This window comes from Ambystoma mexicanum, chromosome 6p (assembly GCF_040938575.1).
Source record: "Ambystoma mexicanum isolate Mex_15411 chromosome 6p, UKY_AmexF1_1, whole genome shotgun sequence".
In the NCBI taxonomy this organism is placed as follows: domain Eukaryota; kingdom Metazoa; phylum Chordata; class Amphibia; order Caudata; family Ambystomatidae; genus Ambystoma; species Ambystoma mexicanum.
In genome coordinates, this window is record NC_090935.1 from 292,573,673 (window position 1) to 292,595,064 (window position 21,392).

Consider the following 21,392-nt stretch of genomic DNA (forward strand, 5'->3'; position numbering starts at 1 on the left):
TGCACAATTTTGGTAATGTGGTGAAACCAGCCTTTAGTGTTTCCAAACTATAAACGTGCAGTTACACCAGTTTAGCACAAATAGGTATTGTCGTTTTAGATCAATTTACCAAGCCTCCCACGCCACAAATAAAATTGTGGATTGGTGGAAATGATTGACATACATTTTATATTTTATCTGGGGACATGCTACAACATATCTTTTATCGATTTGTGTTGTCTTTTGTTGACCCATCCTCCAGGGAATCTCCCCACCCACCAAACGTTGTAGTTGACCGTTTGTTTTCCTGTGAAACTCATAAGTGAACCCGGCAATGTATAATATTATTTAAACCGTTTAAGCAAACTATCCATGGCTCACTTTTGCAGGAGAAATTACAACAATGGGGAATACATACCTTTACAAGGGAATGCAGTTTATAATAGGTGGATTAAAACATTACTAATGCACACTTTATTCTATAAAGTGGAATGTCACGTACAAGGAAGGACACATGCTGTGAAGATTTGAGAAGTTGCCAAATTGACTGAAATAGAAGTGATGAACTGTTAAAAGAAGAGGCTTGTGAAAGGCGGCCGCTCTCGGGTTACCTGGCGAATAGAGCTAGGAGGCACTTGCAGCCTCGCTCCACGGAATTGTGCTCTTCAGTCTAATGTTCAAGAGTTGACCATGGCCCTGTACAAGCGTTGAAGGGAGAAAAGCAAGTGAATGGAGGGCAGTAAGGAGCACGTACGAGCAGCTCCAGTCACCCTGTCCGATTTGGCGCTCGAACACCAAAACAAAAGGACATGCTCCGAGCGTGTGCACTGCTTGCCAGGCTTGTTTACAGCGCCAGGCCCAGCGAGCCATAATGCGCCTCTTTCACAAGCCTCTTCCAAATCCTTTAACCCAATCCTCCTCACGACGGCCCTGCCTCCGCTAACCAATTGCCCAACATTTTTAATTGAGTGAAAATCATAAATCTGGTGTGAAACGGGCGGCAGTTCTTTCTGCCAGAGAGGGTTTAATTTCTTTATTGGCGTGTTTGTGCCTTCTTAAGACACGAGGTGGCACTGCTTGACAGTTTGGAATTGATTTGTGACAATTCTGTTATAGACTTTGGTACGTTTCTTTTAAACCTACTTTGGTGTAACCCATGTTTTTTTTATTTGTTGCCTGATATGCAGTAGAATTCACCTTCGACCGAGACAAATTTTAATGTATCACCATGTATGTTTGATATCTTGAAGTTGCGAGTTAAAAGCAATGAACGAGACCACCAGGTGCCGCGGAGCATGCCAGTCGTGTAAGGCTCGCGCTCCACCTGCCCCGCAGGGCCTAGCGCGCCGTTCCAATCCCCGCGCGCGATTATTCATTGAAGCCTGAGTGGACCTGCGCCCTGGGCGGACAGCTCCACCGAGGCCGCTGACTAGTGGACCAAGCCCAGCGCAGCCCTGGGCCAGGGTGCCAGGGGAAGTTTCCCAGAGGGACGCCAACGGCTGCCTGCGCCTGGGCCTCTGGGCGCGGTACACTTAGCTACGACATCGCCTCCCCAGGGACCGGGGTGAGGCCTGAAGTGTTGGGGACCCTCCCACACCCACAAAACACGCCTGGAGGCCCAGCGTGGGTGGCGACGCTCCCGTGCCCACAGCCCCGGGCGAGCGGCGTGGTGAGCCAAGCCTCACCGAAACGAAGATCCGCGGGAGCCCGGCAGCGGACAGACGCACCATCCGAACCCCCCACTCATAGGCTGCACACAGGAGCAGGCGAGTGGAGGCCAACACCACCGACGACCACAAGAGCAGCCCACCTGAGCGGAGTGGGAGCCCCCCATCTTGCACCCCAAGCTGAGCGGCCACTACCGGAGATCCACGGGGACGCCAGCGCCTTGGTCCATTGCGCGCTCGGGACCCCGGAGACGTCCTGCATTGCCGCGCTATCGCCTCCCCCTCAGAACACTTCGGGGGATCGAGCGCTGGGGCCTCCGCCCTGGCGCACACGACACAGCCTAGGCCCCTCGCCCACACTCAACAAGCTGGGGCCCACGAGCAGAGGAGGGCACCCAGTAGGACCTGAAGAGCCCCCCATTCGACCACTGGGGGAGCCCCTCAGCCCACCCCCGAGCGAGGAGGCCTGCAGGGCCATCTGTACGTGGTGGCGCTGGTGAGAGGAGGAACCTGGGCCTAGAGCGTCGGCCTGCCCCAAGGACAGCGCGGAAAGGAGGTGAGGAGACAGAGGGGGGAAGTGGATAATTGAGGAAGCAGTGTTGGGGTGCCGCTCCCCCAACCTCCCGTGGCCCCCACCTGGGTTACAACCCTTTCTCCAGCTCCCCCCCAAAAAAGGGACAAGGTGGCTTTCACCCCACCAGCGGCACCACATCTCCCCCTGCTTATACAGCAGAGGCCTACAATACCAAGCAGGTCACAGCCTCAATCCTTGGAAGCCCCACAGGCCCCCGGCACAATATCGAGGCCTACAGCCAGATACTCGGCACCCCGACAACGTAGAGGGACTGGGGCCGCCCCGCCGAACTTTGGGATTCCCACGGGTCCGCCCTGTTGGAGGCACCACACCAAGAGGCACCAAAAGAGCAACATCCTGGAGCGGCCTCCAGCCACCGGGGCAATCGTTTCCTTCCAACGCTTTCGCCGCTCACAAACCGCTCCGAGCGAGGCCCACGGAGCCACCATGCCCTCAGGCAGCGACCCCCCCCCCCCCAGCAGCGCTAACGAAGGATGACCTCAAGGACATCCTTCAGGAAATGAAAGCTATTCTCACCGACATACAAGCCTCTATAGTGGACCTCAGAGGAAGAGTGGACACCTTGGAGGAAAAAATTGAAGGAATGGAAAATAACCACCTCCAGACAGACCTGTTGGCCATGAAATACGAGGCAAGGCTAACAGACCTTAAAATGAGAGAGGAGGACATAACTTTGAAGATGGATGACCTGTAAAATAGGGAGCGCCGAAATAACCTGCACATAACGGGCATGACCCAGCAAAGAGGGGAGCCGGCGTCCAATGTGGGGAGGAAGGTTCAAGGTCGGATCAACCAACTCTTTACATTAGAAGGGGGCAAGAAAGTCCAGCTTGAAAGAGCACATCGAGGTGAAGGGGGCGGAGGAGGGGGCCCAAGGTCCATTGTGGTGCATTTCCTCCGGAATAGAGAGAAAATGGAGGTCGTGGAGAAGGCAAAAAGGCTTGAGAGCTTCATCTTTGAAGGCGACACAATTAGGATCTACCAAGACCTGTCCACCCTCACGCTCACCCGCAAAAGGGAGTGTCGCCCGCTCACCCAGTGGCTCACCAGCCAGGACATAAGATACAGATGATTGTTCCCATTTGCCCTCTCCTTCGAGCGAACTGGAGTAGATTACAGGGTGAATAGCGGCAAAGAAGCCACGCAAGTTCTCCAAATGCTCAAGGGCGACGCTCCGGAGGAGGGAAACGAAGAAGGTACACAAGCATGGCCAGAACCCAGGAGACAACCTGAGGGCCCCTGGTCCACAAAAAAGAAGACAAAGGGCAGAATAAAAATCAGGAAACCAAACACCCCCACGTCGGAGGCTGGGGAGAACTAGGCGAATAAAGACTTACCATTAGGGAATGCAATGACACCAGTTTGGCGATCCCGGCCGGGGACACAGAGTTCACTGAGAGACCTGCGGTGTACGGATACACGCTCATCCTGGTGGCTTGCCAGTTGACAGGCATCCTGAACGGGGAAGGGAGGGGGCAGGGGGACGAGAGGGGGATTGGGATAGAGGTTCTCGGGCTCAGACCCAATCCAGCGCCAAAAGGGAACAGGGCAACTTCCACAGGACCGGGGAAAAGATGAACACAAGGACCGATGACAGACAATGAGAGGAAGGGCCGGGCCAAGACCCTTAGAATAGGCTCCCTCAACATTAAGGGGCTTAACTCCCCAACAAGGCGCTCTTTTGGGGAAGGAAATGAAAAATGCAAGAGTTGATATCCTCTTTGTGCAAGAAACTAGAACAGTCAAGGGGGAGGAGAGGGCAACCCCGGGATCCCATGTAGGTCAGACCTTCTGGGCATCCGGCTACACTAAGAGAGGGGGTGGCGGAATCATACTGCACAGGAACCATAAACTGGCCGAGGTAACCCGATGGGGAAGGGAGGACGGGAGAGCCATGGTAGTATCAGGCAATTTACATAACTCCAGAATTACCTTGCAAAGGTGTTGACCTAGTGGAATGCTCCTCCTCCTCAAGGGGTGATTTTAATATGTGGGCGGATCGGGAGTTGGACCATAGTGGTAAGGCCATCCCACCAGGCAGTAGTGGGGAACGACCATGTGGAGGGCTTCGGGACCTAATGTGGGAGCAGGGACTGGTGGACATATGGAAGGAGCTCCACCCAATGGGGAGGGGATACACCTTCTTCTCCACAGTCCATGGTACGAGGACTAGAATAGACTATTTACGGGGCACCAGTACATAAGCAGAATAGAGACCTCAGAGATCCGCCTAGTCAGTTGGACGGACCATGACCTGGTCTGACATTAGCATATCGGGCCTAAAACCCAGGGAATCCCTATGGAGATGTAACGACTTCCTTCTTAGGGATGCAGTCTTTAAAGAGGGGATGATAACGGCGATCAGAGAATATTTTGAGCTAAACGATACTGGAGAAGTCGACCGGGAGATAGTATAGGAGGCGGCAAAGGCAACCTGGAGGGGTAGGTTGATTAGCGAAGGAACTTCCAAAAAGAGCAAGAGGACTCTCCTGGCTCACAGGCTGAGGTCTGAGATTCTCACACTGGAGAGGTCGGAAGGGAAGGGGGAGGTGGAGAGGGAGAGGGATCTGGGCATTGCAAGAGGGAAGAGGCAAGAATTGAGGGAACTGGAGATGGGCAAAATTGTAGCTGGACTCCAACACCTACGCCAAAGATATTATGAAAAAGGTGACAAGGCAGATGCCATGTTGGCAGCTAAACTCCGAGGTCAACGGGCCGAGAGATGGGTGACAAGAATTGTAAGCGGGGAAGAGGAGGAAAGATCAGATCCTGAAGGCATAGCTGAGAGGTTTGCTGGCTTCTACGAAACCCTATATGGGAGGGATGGGGGGAGGGCAGAGAAGGAAACACTCGATGCATGCCTCAGTGGGGTCACCCTCCGAATCCCAGAAGCAGCCGCCCTGGATGCCCCGATAACCGAGGAGGAGGTACTCGAGGCAATATCAGGCCTGAAGCTGGGAAGGGCCCCGGGAGAAGATGGGTACACTGCAGGCTTTTACAAGGCCTTCTCGGGCCACCTAGCGGGATTCCTGGGAAGTCTATTCTCTAACATCATGACCATAGGGAGGGCACTCCCATCATTTGGTAAAGCATTAATTACTGTGATCCCGAAGGAGGGGAAGGACCCGGCAGACTGTCGTTCCTATAGACCGATCTCTCTCCTGAATGTGGATGCAAAACTATTCACCAGGATTATCGCTACGAGGATCGATGGCCATATGACGGGGTTAATCCACTCTGACCAGGTGGGCTTTATACAGGGGAGGCAGGGGGCGGACACCCTTCGTAAGACCCTGCATGTCATGAGGGAGGCGGCACCGAAGGGGGATAACCCGGTCCTGGTGTCCATCGACGCTGAAAAGGCGTTCGACTGGGTGGACTGGGGATTCTTGCACGGGGTACTTGAGAAACTGGGTTTTGGGGTGGGGTTCAGATAAGCCATCAAGGCCCTGTACGCAGCCCCTTCTGCTAGAGTCACGGTCAACGGTCACCTGTCACGCATATTTGCCTTCCAAAGAGGGACGAGGCAGGGCTGCCCCCTCCCCCCGCTCCTGTTCGCCATGACCATGGAGATCCTGGCAGAATACCTCAGAGGTTCCCAGATGGTTCGGGGTATTGACATAGGTAACCGTACCTTCAAACTAGGCCTCTACACAGACGATATTCTGCTACACCTGAGGGAGCCCGCTAAATCAGTCCCAGCCGCCTAGTGGTCATCGAACAGTTCGGTCGCTTCTCAGGCTTCAGGGTAAACATAAGCTATGATCTTTCCTTTCGCTCCAGATATGGAAAGGAACTTGGCTGTATTGATCCCCCTGGGTCTCCAAATCTGCACCGAGGGTATAAAATATTTGGGGATTAATATTGTAAGACAAGACCTAACGAAGACTTGAGCCAGGCAAACTACCCCCCTCTGTTTGATAAACTCTTCAGGGACATGGAGGGTTGGACGAAGGGGCAAATTTCATGGATGGGAAGAATAAATGCCATAAAGATGAACCTCCTCCCCAGGGTGTTATACGTCTTCCAGATGCTTCCGTTGGAGGCCCCAGAATCCTACCTCAGTGAAGCCAAAAAACGAACAACCAAATTCATATGGCAGGGCCAGAGACCCAGAATAGGATATGAGACTCTCACCCTCCCCAAGGAAAGAGGGGAAGTAGCGCTCCCAGACTTGCAAACATATCATAGAGCGGCCCAGCTAAGGGCGTTGGCCCCACATCTCAGGGAGGACCCCAACAAACAATGGGTCTATCTCAAACTTTTACCTGCACCCAGTCACAGTAGGTGAATGGCTATGGGTTCCATTGAAGAAGCTACCAAAAAGAATTAGGGACCACCCCATACTTGGAACAATGTGGAAAGCATTGGCAGGGAAGGGAACTAGAGAGAAGGTGACGACTTGGCCCTCGCCACTGAGCCACATTTGGTCCACGCCAGTCCTAGAAGAAATCCCAGGCCATGAACATTACCAGTCCTGGTTCGACTCTGGACTAGCCAGAGTCGGTCAGTTGGTGAGGGAGGACACCTTCATAACCATTCAGGAGCTTGAGGAGGCTTTGGGAATTGGTAGCCTCTCCCCGCACCTATACTTGCGACTCAAGGGCGTCCTAATGAAACCAAAACTAAAGCCCTGTATACATAGAAAGCTCACCCCGGTCAAGAAAATTCTAGACTCCCATGTAGAAATGAAAGGACTCATCTCCCTCCTTTACGGAGCTCTTATGATCCCCCGAGAGGGAACAACCAAAAGCCTTAGAAGGAAATGGTAGAGGGACCTGGGCTGTGGAATAGGGGATGGCCTCTGGGGATGTATCTGTATTAGGGCATTCAAGACATCTATCTCCTGCCAATATAAGACACATGCCGTCAAATTTCTTCATAGGTGGTAGTACGACCCGATCCCTCTATCTAAGATGTTCCCAGACGTTGACCCGGTATGCTGGCACGGATGCGGGGAAAAAGCCAACTATTGGCACATGTGGTGGTCATGCAAGAAGGTTCAAGCTTTCTGGTCAGAAGTCCTGAGCTGGCTTAAAGATGCGGGAGAGGGGGTCTATCCACAAGATCCTATCCTGTTAATGTTTGGCCTGCAGCTAAGGGATGAACACTGGGAAAAACTCCCGGACCTGACACACTCGTTACTCTTGGCGGCCGGAGCAGCTCGGGCTAGAACCTGGAAGAGGGCCGCCCTTCCTACAAGAAGAGAGTGGGTAGCAGTGGCTAAGAACATTTATTTCATGGAAAGACTCACAGCGGCGATACAGGGCTCAAGCGCCCAGATGGACTGGCTACAGTTTATGGAGGTATTTGGCCAGGCGGAGGAAACGCCCGGTGAATCGCAGGGTCCCACGACCCGGCCCGAAACCACCCTTAGCATATAACACTTTGCTTTAGACTTGGGGGAGTCGGTCAACCACTGACGGCCGTTAGCCCGGTCGGAGTTGCCCCAGGAGACGTATTAGGGACAAGCTGTTTTTGCGTCCCGAGACAATGGGTTCGGGGGGAGGTGGGAGGGTGGGTGAAAACATCAGGGATTTATGGTTTGTTTGTGGTGTTATGATGGGCACTTGCCCAAAAGTTTACGTGCTGTAAAAGCTCTCTGTTATCTTTAAATACCAATAAAAATTGATTTAAAAAAAAAAAAAGCAATGAACATCGATTCCACATACGTGCGAGTCTCCAACTTAGCTTCATTTTTCTGCATTATTGATGTGACATTGCTGAAGGCAGTGTCCTTGACACAGGCTTATGGGAAAGGAGAGGTACGGGAAAGGGAAGTTTAGTTTGGAGTTGAGGGAATGAAGACACGTTGTGCAACACTCCTCCTGTGTCCGCCACTCCTTGGTGCGTGGTGCATGAGGGAGGCCATGTGGGATATGCAGATAGGAGCCATTCGGGTCCGACATCGCATTTGGCAACAAAGCTGGCCAACCGATGCGTGTTGGGGTCCCTGCTGCGCGAAGGAAGCCGTCTGCAGACTCCATAGGGAGCCGCGGGTAGGAGGAGCTGTGGGCGCAGAGGTCCCGATGGCCCTGCCTCCGACCCCACAATGTGAAAAGTGGTGGAAAAAAATAACCTGTGGACCACGGCCGGTGAACTGTGCAGGAATCCAGTGGACGCGGCAGTTCCGGCAGCCCTACCTTATCATCGGAAGATGGGGGAGAAATGAGAAGCGCCGTGAGATAGTCCAGACATGAGCCCAGGTCTCAGATACGCACGTGTGCGCACAATCGATCCGACAAGGTCCAGGAGGAGCATAGGTCGAGGAGAAGCCATCCAAGGCCAGGACGAAGCCGGAAGCTCACGGCACACAGCAAACCAAGGTCAGTCAGGCAGTGGGGCCCTGCATAAGGATCACAACACACCCAGCAGGCTTACCAAGAACACTAGCGGCCAGCCCCATCCCACTCTTTACTGTCCAGAAAGGAAAGGGAAGACACCACGTGGCCTACCCCACAGCCAGAATGACAGTCCTTGAAGAACGCAGCTAACATCCACCACCTAAGATGTCGGAAGAAGACAACCTGGTGGTACACCACACTCCAGCAGTGGCCCTACCTAAGACTACAAGACAGTCTCATCATACAACTACCAACACACTTTGATCTGACGGAAACCAGCAGTTTGGGCCCCTGATGGAAGAGGTCGGTCAGGGATTTCGAGGTGTGCATAAAAGCCATTGGGCCTCTGGAAGAAGACAAAAAACAGTCTCCTCACACTATCCATAGGCTCCAACGCAAGAGACATTGTAGATTAATTCCCAATGGGGAAAACAGGTACCTACACCAATCTTAAAACGGCCCTCACAGAATATTTCATGCCGCACACCAACGTAGATGAGGAAAGACACATTTCTCACACCACCAAACAAATAAAAGGGGAATCAATGGACACCTATATGATGTGCCTACGGGTAAAATTAAAGCATTGTGACTTCAACAATTACTCGAATGACAAAGCACTAAGGTCACAAATTATATCCGGATAGGAGTGCAGCAACTTCAGAAAGAGATTACAGAATCTGCGTCCTCTGGAAGAAATACTGCGCCTCACACAATCAGACGCAGCATTGGCGTCTCAAGTGGAGAGCTTCTCCAGCATGGGGTCTGGCATGGATTCACATGCTCAATATTCCCCGTCGTCAGGCTGGGAATCCTCGGTAAAGAAAAAATCAGTATCAGTTTCGTTTCTGATCTGTCTTTCGTAGTAGTAACCAATCACTGATCTCTGCGTCATACTGACCACAGCCAATGACTGCCATCTCCCTAAGCCCCGCCTCTGGCAGCCATCTTCAGATTTGGTAGCACGTGAAGTGGCACTATGACCAAGTGAAGAGCCGCAGAGGGGTAGGCGGGAGGGTTCGCATGTGAATCCATGCCAGACCCATGCTGGAGAACAACAGTTACTGGCATGGATTCACATGCTCATGAATAAAAGAATACATAGCAGTACCCACATGCACAACCACGGGAGGTGGCAAAGGCTCAACATTAAGCATTACATCCAAAACTCAACATTAATAAAATTCTTACCTCCTCACCAGGCTCACCTTAGGCGAACAGGTTGCGCAGCACTGCTTGGCCGACCCTGGACTCCTCCCTGGAATCCCGGTGGACGCAGTAGAATTTCGTGAAGGTGTGCGTCGACCTCCACGTAGCAGCCCTGCAGATGTCCAGCAAGGGCACACCAGACAGGTACGCCTTGGTAGCTGCGATCGCTCTGGTGGAATGGGCTCTCGGACGGCCAGGCAGCGGTCGGTTTGCCAACCGATGACAGTACATGATACAGCCGGAGAGCCATCTGGAAATGGAAGCCTTTGAGAGAGCCTTCCCCTGATTGACAGGTCCAAAGTTCACAAAAGTTGTGACGTCTTCCGAAAACTCTTCGTGCGGTCCACGTAGAACTTCAGCGCTCTAGCCACATCCAGCGAGTGCAAAGTCCGTCCTTTCAGCCGGCGACAAAGGCGACGGGAAGAAAACGGGCAACACCAAGGGTTCGTTGAGGTGGAAGTCCGACGGCATGAAGGAGGGGTGCGTCCTGAGCACTACCCTCGTGTCGTGAAAAGTCAAGTACAGGGGCTTGCAGGAAAGGGCCTGGATCTCTCCCACCCGTCTTGCGGAGGTGATGGCCACAAGAAACGCTCTTTTCCAGGACAAGAACTTCAACGGAGCTGAGTGCAGAGGCTCGAACGGAGGTCCCATGAGCTTGGTCAAGTAAACTGATACTGATTTTTCTTTACCGAGGATTCCCAGCCTGCCAGACCCATGCTGGAGAACAACAGTTACAGGTAATTAACTTGTTCCTTAAGTGACATTAAAATCTCACATGGAAATTCTGAGAACATACACAAACTAGACTTGACGCAAGCAAGAAAAGTAAACGGTGAACCCTTTTTGCTACAGGTGTGGATATGAATTCCCTCACGAGGGCGCCTGCCCTGCCATTGGACAAACAGTGCTCGGCATGTGGTGGGGACAACCATTTTAAAGGGGTATGCCGCATGTACCGTAGCCAAGCAAGAGGTGTGAAGGCAACAGAGGGGAAGACCTTTGCAAGGCAGACAAAGACGAACACAAAGCCCTCCAAGGATGTCTAGTCAACCTTACAACCAACCTCATCGAAGACACAGAGATGACAGAGAAGACAGGAAGCCACAAGATAGGGCATTGGGGGAATGGAGATTGAACAGATCAACGACATCCAGATCCAGGAGAAGATCCAAAAGATACGTGCGATACCTTGTTGAGCAGACACAGACAGTAGATCCAGTGCATCATCAGAAGAAGACACTAGGAGAAAGGAAAGACTTTGAGAAGAGCCAAGGAAGAGCGGATACCTGTATGCACTGGGCAACCCGACCGCAAAAGAACAGAGCCCAGTGTTACTCCTCCAGATAAACAAAATGGCAGCCGAATTCCTTATGGACACTAGAGCGACAGTAAATATCATAAGTGAAGAGTCTACAACAGCCTACCCCATGCCCGCCGTGCCTTCGACCATATGGATCAAAAACCCCACTGCCTTGCAAAGGATACTTCATGGCACTATGCAGATATAAAGTGCAATCAAAGAAAATACCATGCATGTGCTAGTAGCTGCAACAGATAGTGACTGCATCCTAAGCTTTAAAGCCGCAATTGACATGGGTCTCATACATGTGCTCTACACTCATGGCACACAAATATCTGGAACCATCCACAAAAATAGAACAACTCTTCTTTTCACTATTCAAGGGTTTGGGCAAACTCAAAGATCGACAGATTGACCTACATATCGACCTACTAGTGCTACTGGTAGCCCAACATTACAGCGGAATTTCAGTCAACCTACAAAAACAGGTGGAGGAAGAGCTATATAAGCTACTAGATGCAAACATCATCGAGCCAGCGGAAGGCCCTACATGTGGGTATCACCCATTGTCCCAGTACCCAAGGAGGACTCCTCTGACATCCAAATATGCGCGGACCAAACAAAGCAATACTGAGGGAACGCCACCAAGCCCCCTCCACCCCCCCCGCATCATTGACATGGTGCACCTGTTAAATGGTGCAACAGTTTTCTCAAAATTGGACCTTAACAAGGGTTTCCATCAACTTGAACTGAGCAAGGAATCCCAATATATAACCACGTTTGTCACCCACTTGGGCCTTTACAAGTACAAACGCCTCAGTTTTGGTGTGTCCTCAGCCACTAAAATTTTCCAGGCACATGCAGAACATCGGGGCATCGTGTCCACTAAAAGGATGCTACGGCAGAAGGTATGGTTCCACCAACTTGACTCCCAAGTAGAAGAACTGCTCGAGCAATGCCCGAAATGTGCAGTCATCAATCCCATCACCCGCCCGAGCCATTTGACATGATGGATCTCCCAGAAAAAGCCTGGGGTGAGATTGCCAGACTTCTTTGGACCCCTAGAAGGGTGAGGTGTGGGGTACATATTTGTGGCAATAGATGAATACTCTCGGGTTCCCTGATGTACAGTTGGTACCATCCACTTCAGCCTTCCACACCATACCTGCGCTTGACAGGATGTTAACCACCTACAGAATACCTAAAATGGTGAAATCCGACAATGGACCTTCTTTTACAGGACATGATTTCAAGATCTTTGCGGAGTACATGAGGTTTGTCCACAGAAAGAATACACCACTCTGGCCACAAGCCAGTGGCACTGTAGAATGCTTTATGAGCAACATCTAAAACTGACAAATTGCACGCTTGATGGGGGAACCCATGGAGAAGGCCCTATATCAACTAATGCGGGACTGCCGGAACGCACCTCACAGCCCAACTGGGACAGCACCATCTGAGGTGATGTTTGGAAGAAACATACGCTTAAGAATCCCTCATGTTACGAGCATGGATGAGAGATAAAAGTGAGATGCCGAGATGAGGGAACAAGACGCGAGAAACAAGGAGAACATGAAAAGGAGAGCGGATGAGAACAAAAGAGCCCGGGAACACGATCTCGAAGTAGGAGACATTGTGATAGTGTGCCATCCCCAAACCAGGAAACAGGTGACCGCCTTTTACAAAGAACTTATGACAGTAACTCATGTGAAAGGATCTTGCGTGTCAGCTGAAGGAGAACACGGAGGAATCACTCGTATCTCTTCACATTTTGAAAGGATGCCGGGAATCATCACATCCTGTCCGTCGGCTGCAGAAGCAGAACTCCAAGGGTGGGACCCTTCCTATGAGGACGACGATGAAGACTCCAGTGAAGAGCAGACAAGTTCACCTGGGAGAGAGAGAGAGAGAGAGAGAGAGCGAGCGTGAGAGAGATGACCATCAACTCTGCACCTGACGGAGAGGCCAAAGAAGGCCAGGAATCGACTCCAGAGACTCATAGAAGAAATTAACTGAAGCACAACATTGTGTTAAGTAAGGGGGGGGGGGTGTTGTGACATTGCTGAAGGAAGTGTCCTTGTCACGTGAAAAGGGACACAGGACTTATAGGAAAGGGAAGTCTAGTATAGTTTGGAGTTGAGGGAATAAATAAACGTTGTGTAACCCTCCTCCTGTTTCCGCCTCTCCTTGGTGCATGGTGCATGAGGAAGGCCGTGTGGGAAATGCGGATAGGCCCCTGTCGGGTCGGACATCACAATTGATGCCTTTATTTTTTCTCCCATGAATTTCAGTTGGCGTTTTTGTACTACAACTCTCCAAGCATTCTACATATTTTGTTCTACAAGGTCTTATCTCGGTAGAGTTTATTGGATGATGTTAATCCCATCAACAATACAAAGGCGATCAGCTATCGGCATTCAGGTTTTTTGCAATTTTACTTGAAACCATTTATATGTGGCATTTATTTTTCTCCTAACACGTAGGTCCACTCACACTTAACACCTAATCTCAGAACGCTCACCGTGGGTCTTGATGGCAGGATCTAGGTTTTCTTCTTGGTGTTTCTCTCTTAGAGGTTCAGTGAGTAAGTAAAGTCTGTCCTTGCCCACCTCCACAGTGTAGCCCGATGAGACAGGATTACCACTGAGGCGGGACAGGGGGGTGGGAAGGACCCCCATGAGGGGAAAAAGCCAATAATGCACAAAAAAACCTCGAGTGATGAATGTAGGAGTCCTGTCAGAATAGTTCTGCAGTAGGCAATTCAGGAAGGATGGCCAAATGAAGAGCAGAAGGGTGAATAAGAAAACAGCAGGCAGCGTTAGACACAGAGACTACACACAGGAGAAGGCTGCCGGAGAGTTGAAAGCAGAGGAGAGGATATGCAGAGGAGTGGGCAAGAAAAAAGGAGGCAGCAGGAGAGGCCAGGAAAGAAAACCGTGTCTTATCCAAGAGGAAACAAAGGTCTGCAATGCACGGGACCAGAGAACGACGCCATATTGAAAAAGACTACAGTGCTGATGGAAGAAGCGATCTAGCATGATGACACATTACATTCTACCATGCCATTGCCTCCACAACGACCACGGTGCTGTGACACCTAAACTGAGACTGGGCGATTTCCTCCACCCCTATTTTACCACCAATTGCCTGTTGATCCCTTGCTGCTAAATTGCCCACCCTCCCCTTCCCCCTTTGTTAGCTCCTCGCTCCCTTGTATCTCTTTCTCCCCTTACTATGTACTTCCTATGAGTTGTCAAGCACTCTGCTGCTTCCTAAACCTAGATCCGCAATCAGTAAGTATCCTAATAATTCTCGCATGTAAAAAAAGCAAAAGCCCAAGGCAACTTGTTATTGGATCGAGAACATGGCTGAGAAGTGGCTACAATCCACTATGTTCTCAATGGAAGGGGTAGCAGAGAAAATACTCCTGCAGCAACGTCATGAGGCACTCCCAAGCCCTGTACAACATTGGGTAGAACAGTATCATCAACCGAAGGTTTATCCTAAATCTGATAAATATGTACAGCTCCCTGAAACTTGCCATATTTATGCTTCTGCTGTAAGAAACCCTGGTCAGGTCCATCCATGTTTCTAACTACTGCCCAATATCCAGATTTTCACACCTCATCAAAGTCCGGCAATATTAAGATCCAAGACAAAAAATATCTGACACTATACATCTTCAAGAACAAAATGTACAACACTATGCACACCTATATTAAGTAAGTATTAGTGACAATATTCATGATATTCTGATCAAAATGAATCTAATGATTATTTAAAGGTGTTTGAGGTGTGGGGGAGATGATCTCAACCTTGGCATCTGGGTTGGTAAATATACAGAAAAAAAAGGTGGTGTTCCCAAGATGGGGAACTCGTGTTCCCTGCACACTGTCTGAGATCTGTATAAACAGATAGATAATTTAACCATATGCATGTGACCATATGCGGTTATTAGGTTATAACTCTTTTGTACACTACTTCTATATAATAGGTAGGTACAAATTTGTTCATACAAAAACATTAATAAGTGACAATTTCCAAATTTAACACAAGAACTTGAAATTTATTCTTAATTTGATGGCCCAACGCGTTTTGAGATTTCACTCTTCATCAGGGGCAAAACAGATAATTCACATTAATCTATAGTCTATATATCTTCACCTCATGCAGTCAGGTTTCAGACCCATCAGAGGACCATGAACCACATTACCAGATATAAGGTGGGGCCCTCTTGTCTTGCGTAACAAAGGGTGAAAAGTCCTCTTGATCCTTCTCAACTTTTCAGAAGCGTACAACACTTTGGACCACAACATTCCTTTGAAAGGAGGGAAAGACCACCTGATACTGGACCCACTCATTCCTCCTTGTTTGCAATTTGAATTGAATCAGTGGAATTGTCCACTCATAGAGTTAATTACATACAGTGTCCTTAAAGAATCCTCCATTGCTCTACTTCTGTTCAACTTGTACATGTGTCTGCTGGCCAGCATCTTGCAACTTCAGGTGCACTTCTAAATGTAAGCTCATGCTGCTCAGTCATCTGGGGCGACAGGTAACCATCATTTAGTGTCTGATCCACACCTTCCACTGTGTAAAAGAAGGTTATCTTTTGACAGAGAGGTGTAAAGACCAGCAGCACTCGTATTTGCACGGCTCTCCAGTGTAGGGACCACCCCAGGCACATCTCAAAAAGTAATATATTTTGGAATCATGTCTGGCAACACCTCTCGTTTCTTCCCCAATTCAAGGCAATATATCAAGGACTGCAACCCAACATTAACCATGCTGTGGGCAAGCCTCTCTCTACTGCAAACAGATCACTGTGCAGTGCAGTTTATGGGAGACGGGGAAACATCTGGAATGGACGGTTTTAACACATAAAAACATTGTAGGCAGACTTGAGAGACTACAAAATCAAGCATCCAGAATTCCTATGGATCTTCGTATCATGATCCTGTGAAACCAGCCTGCAAAACACTCAGCCTCCTTTTTGTAAACACTCACTGCACGCTGCAAACATGCTGTACCAATCCTATCATTTCTGTCTATATTGGGTCGACTAACTACCTTGTAAATATATGTATATTTCTTTGCCTTATGTATATTTATACTTTGTAATATGTAACTGCCTTCCTGTAACTGCCTTTCTGTAACCTCTCATTGTAACCCTTCCAAACATGCGCCCTGATGCCCGTGGGCAGGCTGCGCAATATAAATAAATAAATACAAATACAAATACTCAATTGGCTTCATAAAGAGTCAAGGATCACTTTGGACCATCTGTGTTATTCACAAAGCCTCACAGCAAAAACAACATAATCTTATGAGGATTAGGAAACTGTTAAAGGCACGAGGTCTACTGACCATTTGTAGGCTTAATTGCTGCTTTCAACTTAAGAAATAATCATTGAACTTGTAGGATTGTTGTTTTTGCTGTGATACTTTTAATGTTCAAAATACCTCCAACGTGTTTTTGTTCCATTTAATAGGACGTGATTTATATGATGAAAATATCGCAACACCTTACAAGTTCTCAGCAAACCCTTTATTAACAAAGGATTATCTGTGATTTTGTGAAGAAAATCAAGAGGGATGTCTTAATGCCATAGAAAATAGCGATAAATGGCCATATAGCGATTGTAGAATCTATTCAATATGAGCAAACATTAATCAAACTTCTGTTTTCTTGGGCATGTATCACATCTGTACATTAGTGTTCTATTAAGCTACAGATCCTACTCTTTCATCTCAGCAGTGTGTCGATAGAGGCAATTGTAGACGGTTTCACATAGTTGCAACCCAGAATTAATTTGAAGACTACTGTATTTCCAAATAATGGCACCAATAGTTACACAATGCAAGTGTTTGTAGTTGCTGCAAGGCAGTGCTGGAAATATATAACATTTACTGAGTTAACTGTCACCTCTTTCGAGGGCCGGGGCTGTGGAGAGGATTGGGCGGGGCGAATGGGCGTGGCCCCCAGCCAGGTTGCGTAACACAGTATCTCTTTATAAAACCCAATCCTGGCGAGTTGCATGAAAGCAAAGAGCATATGGGAGCATCAAAATGTCCACAATTTTAAATGTTAACATTCAGTAAGAAACCCTTTTAAGCAAATAATGGACTCTTTTGTTTTGATTAGTCACAACTTTCGCCCTAATAAAGAGATGCTTGTAAATTGCAGGGCATATGTACCAATTTGGACAGATGCAACACTCTGTGTGAGGCTTTGGCAGTGTGTGCATGCAGTCTCCAGTGCAGAGTCTTCTGAAATCTCTTGAACAGGTTGTCCGAAACGAGCATACCGCTTTCAGAAGATTATGCAATGCTCTGTGCCACGTCTTCTGAAAGCAGTCTGCTTGTGTTGAGGTGCAGGATCTGGGAATGTCATGTGCTATCCTCTGGGTCTGGGGGACGGTGTGGCACTACGACAAGACCTTTGTTGCCGGAGCACTGCTTCGCTTTGTCACGATTAATTAGGTGGTAACTCTCAACTCGGAGTCCTCCCCCAAAGCAAGGTGGCAAGCACCCAAAGCACTTAGACAGATTCAACTTTAATGAGGCCTTCAACCTGTCTCGCACCACCCCAGCCAATACCCTCTGTGCCACCAATGGGCTAGGAACAAGGCCGGTGTATAGTAAGGATATATATTTATTTAAGGTTTGACAAAGTATAATAGCAACCAAACATCAGTCCCCAACGCCGTGGCACAACACAATGTCACAATTTCAAATTACTTGCACAAATTGACTGACTTGTATTTCCAAAGAACTTACAAATACTACAACACACAGGTAAAATTTAGAGACTGTACATCAAACACACACACAGGATTTTCATGTGTTCAAAGCGAAGCAAAACACAGGAACAGTGTTAAGCTCTAAAGTTTAACTTTACAGGTGGCAGAAATGACGCACATATTATAGATAGGCCAAGTCCCCTCTTAATATAAAAAGCACAGGCTGACTGGGTGGTGGGACACGGCGCCGCAGGAAAACTCAAACTCTGGGGGGCTGGGAGGGTACATCCATCGCAGGTCTTCGAGCAGAGCCGCAAGCAGGCCCGATTGACAGGAAGCTATGGTCAATTCGTATGCAGCCCAGCGAGTCCTAAAAGCGCCAGTTTAAATTTGGAAGTCGAACTGTATGCATTTTTGCGAGACTACAAGCATTTTGGTATGTTGCACCACTCCCGTCCTTACCATAGCTTAGTGTAGACCAACATAACATAAACTCCATGTTGCTCAAGCTGGTATCTTAAAATGATTAATTGTTCCTGGTCTTAAATGTAAATCATGCACTTAGCTTATGCAATAGTGGTCTTCGTATGTTTGGCAATATGCTATGGTATAATTGCTGCTTCCATAGCTGGTGCAATGAGAATTAGAGCTTGTAGGAATTAAATGTGAAATTAAATATATTAACTTGCTATCTTCTAGTGTCCGTTTCATATTTCTGAGTAATGCTTCAGAATGATGTCTCTCTGAGTCCAAACAAACTTCACAAAATGTCCTGGCTATATTTTTGTTAATTATGTCAAGGGGAGCAAACGCTCAGGAATACTGCCCAAAGCGCTAGGCCGAACTCCTGAGGCATCCCTTATCATAAGATATGACTTTTGATTCCATGTCCACTTCACACAGCCATACCTGGGATGGAGGGGGAGGGCAGAAATCACGCCCTACAGGGGCAATTAAGTCAGGCCCAGAACTTCCAGTTCAGTGGGGAAAACAAGCTACATTCATAATTCCAAAAGAATAGAATTTTGCATTGACATGTAAGATTTTGTATTACACCTAGGCCTGCTGTTCATAAATACAATCTTTCTTTTCTACTATATTAGAAAAGAGGTAGATTCATGATTAATCTTATGCACACAGATAGGCCACAGTTAACATGGGAAACCAGTGTTCACTTTTACAAAAATGAAACAGGCCTTTCTCTTTATATGCTTTGATTTTATATGATGAAAATTAAGTCTTGTTATTCCTGATAATGCAATCTGTCACTTGACTATTTCTTAAATGTCAGGCATCATTCCTCTTTTTTATCTACTAAATGCGCCATATTTGAAATGTATCTTTTCTTTCCACATGCACCGCTGCGATTTAAATCTGCCAAAGGTGCTTTTTCCCAATTTACACAAAGTCAGCATTGCAGCACCACCTGTTTCTTATTGTTTGACTCCATTGGACACAGTTGGCAATATTACAGTTCTAAGGCATCCTCTCCTTCAACTCAGTGTCTTTGTATTTTATTAAAGTTGAAATAGGCCCATTTCTGTTTATTCACTAGGCCTTATATTGGAAAAAGTGTTTTCGAACTGCCCTGCATTTCAGCGGAACGCCACATCAGCCAGCACCATTCTCGTAGTAGGGGCCTAGCACGGCCTCTCCATCTCTGTCACTCTGGTGCTGTATTTTCACCCCTGCAGTCTTGTTCTGGCGCATACACTGCAATGCTGCAAGACATGAATAAACTGAACCAACACTATCTACACTTCAAAGTGATTTGACCATTAGTGTTTACAGAAAATAAGCACTGGAAAATTTGAAAATATTGTATAATTTGCTTATGAAGGGAAAACAAAGTATATCTTAATTCAAAAGTAAATTGCCATACGATTGGATATCCATGTTCCTTGTGTTCTGAGAAATTTGAATGAACATATACTTTAAAAAAAAAAAGGTGCTCTCTTGCTGAACGATTTCTTTATAGTTTTGAAGTTGGCTGACTTTTGAATGAGTGCATGGATGCTAATATTTTGCTTGTTTTCCTTTTCTAATCTGAAGGTGCATTGGATCGTTGTGTCATGGGGATCACAGCAGTTGAGATTTTAAACGCTTGTGATGAAGCAGTCCCAGCTGCGGTTGATTCTTTAAGTCACCCCGCTGTCAATTTAAAACAGGCCGTGACCAGACGAAGCCTTGCTGCTCTCAAGAATATGGCACATCACAAGCTCCAGACTCTTGCCACAAATCTGCTTGCATCTGAGTCCTCTGATAAAGTAAGTCTCCTGCATAGACAAAGGGACTTGTGCTTTTTCATGTCTTGGTTTATGAATAGTCTCCAGTTTAATGTCAGTCACTCAAAATGAAGCTAAAAAGATGTAACAATAATGCAAAAATGATACAACCAATGCTGGAATCTTAATGGAGCAGCTAACTAAATGCGTTTTTAAAATGTAACCTGGTGTTTGGACTAAATAGTCCAGACTCTATACAAATAACACTGAACAGCATAGTGGAACTATTCAGTGGACATCATGCTTGAGTAAAATGTTTGCTTTATGACCGCAGATTCGGGGGTTGTCCTAAAATTGTCTTAAATGTTGTGAAGGCATCATGAAGTAAGACACAGACAACAGATTCAATGTTCTAAATCAAATTACTTAGGTGGGATTTCCCTACCTAAAGAAACTAAGCATTGTTTGTGTCAGTAAGTTCAACTTAAGTCTGTATGTGTCAACCTATACTTGCCCTCACAACTAAAGATTAACAATGTGTAGGGATGTCCGCAACAAAAGAAACTGTATTCCAAATACATTTCTAAGCTTCTCCCAGCTCTTGGCTTACTTTCCAGCTTCCCCTTCCCCAAGTTAAAACAGTTCCAAAAGGTCTCAGGGTTCCCTTCCCCAAGAGGTCAGCGCTTCAGATTCAGAAGTATAATCAGTTCAGATCTCTTAGCTTTCAAAAAATAGTTCCAGTTCAACTTTGTAATCATCCAGGCATTCCAAATAGTTCCTAGATTTCTCTCTCTCTTTCACTTCAGCAATCTGTTATAACATGCAACTCTTTTGTCTTTGCTTTCCTTGGCTCATTCCAAGTAAAGGTCACTCGGCCTAGGCGCAGTTGTCGAAACACACAGTCCAGCCATCATAGGTCACGCAACCGATAATCCTTGGCACTTTTTCATACTTCTCTATTCTTTGGCCTTTCTTGCCATCACAGGTTTCCTCTCTCTGAACCTGTGTCATTGGTCAACACTCCTTTCTGATTCTCCTTGGAAGTCCCTTGGCTTTGCCATAATAATTTTCCACACGACTGAATCTGTGGTTTTTGTGAGAAAAATGATGATCAGGACTCAGGAAAAAGATTTATCGTGTTGCTTTATTGGCCATCGGTACAGAATTGAAAATTCAGACAGGTTACTTCACCCCTTCTGAATCTTTGACGTCATGCAATTCTCTTGCGTCGCTAGGGCATATGTCTGCCACTTTTGTTAGTCAGTATAAGCCCACCAATTCTCTGGCTTCTGGTCTCTATTTAGGTTCTCCTGAGTAACAAAAATCAACA

The 21,392-nt window shown here is 47.8% G+C and overlaps 1 protein-coding gene across 4 annotated transcripts in view; it reads left to right on the forward strand.

The window, feature by feature from the left end:
• WDR7 (WD repeat domain 7) overlaps positions 1-21,392 on the forward strand; it is a 2,460,073-nt gene that overhangs the window by 579,060 nt on the left and 1,859,621 nt on the right. For all 4 annotated transcript variants that reach the window (XM_069627029.1, XM_069627030.1, XM_069627031.1 and 1 more), the window contains one exon: positions 19,890-20,104. In XM_069627029.1, coding sequence (XP_069483130.1) covers positions 19,890-20,104 — 215 coding nt within the window. The remainder of the gene's footprint in view (positions 1-19,889; positions 20,105-21,392) is intronic.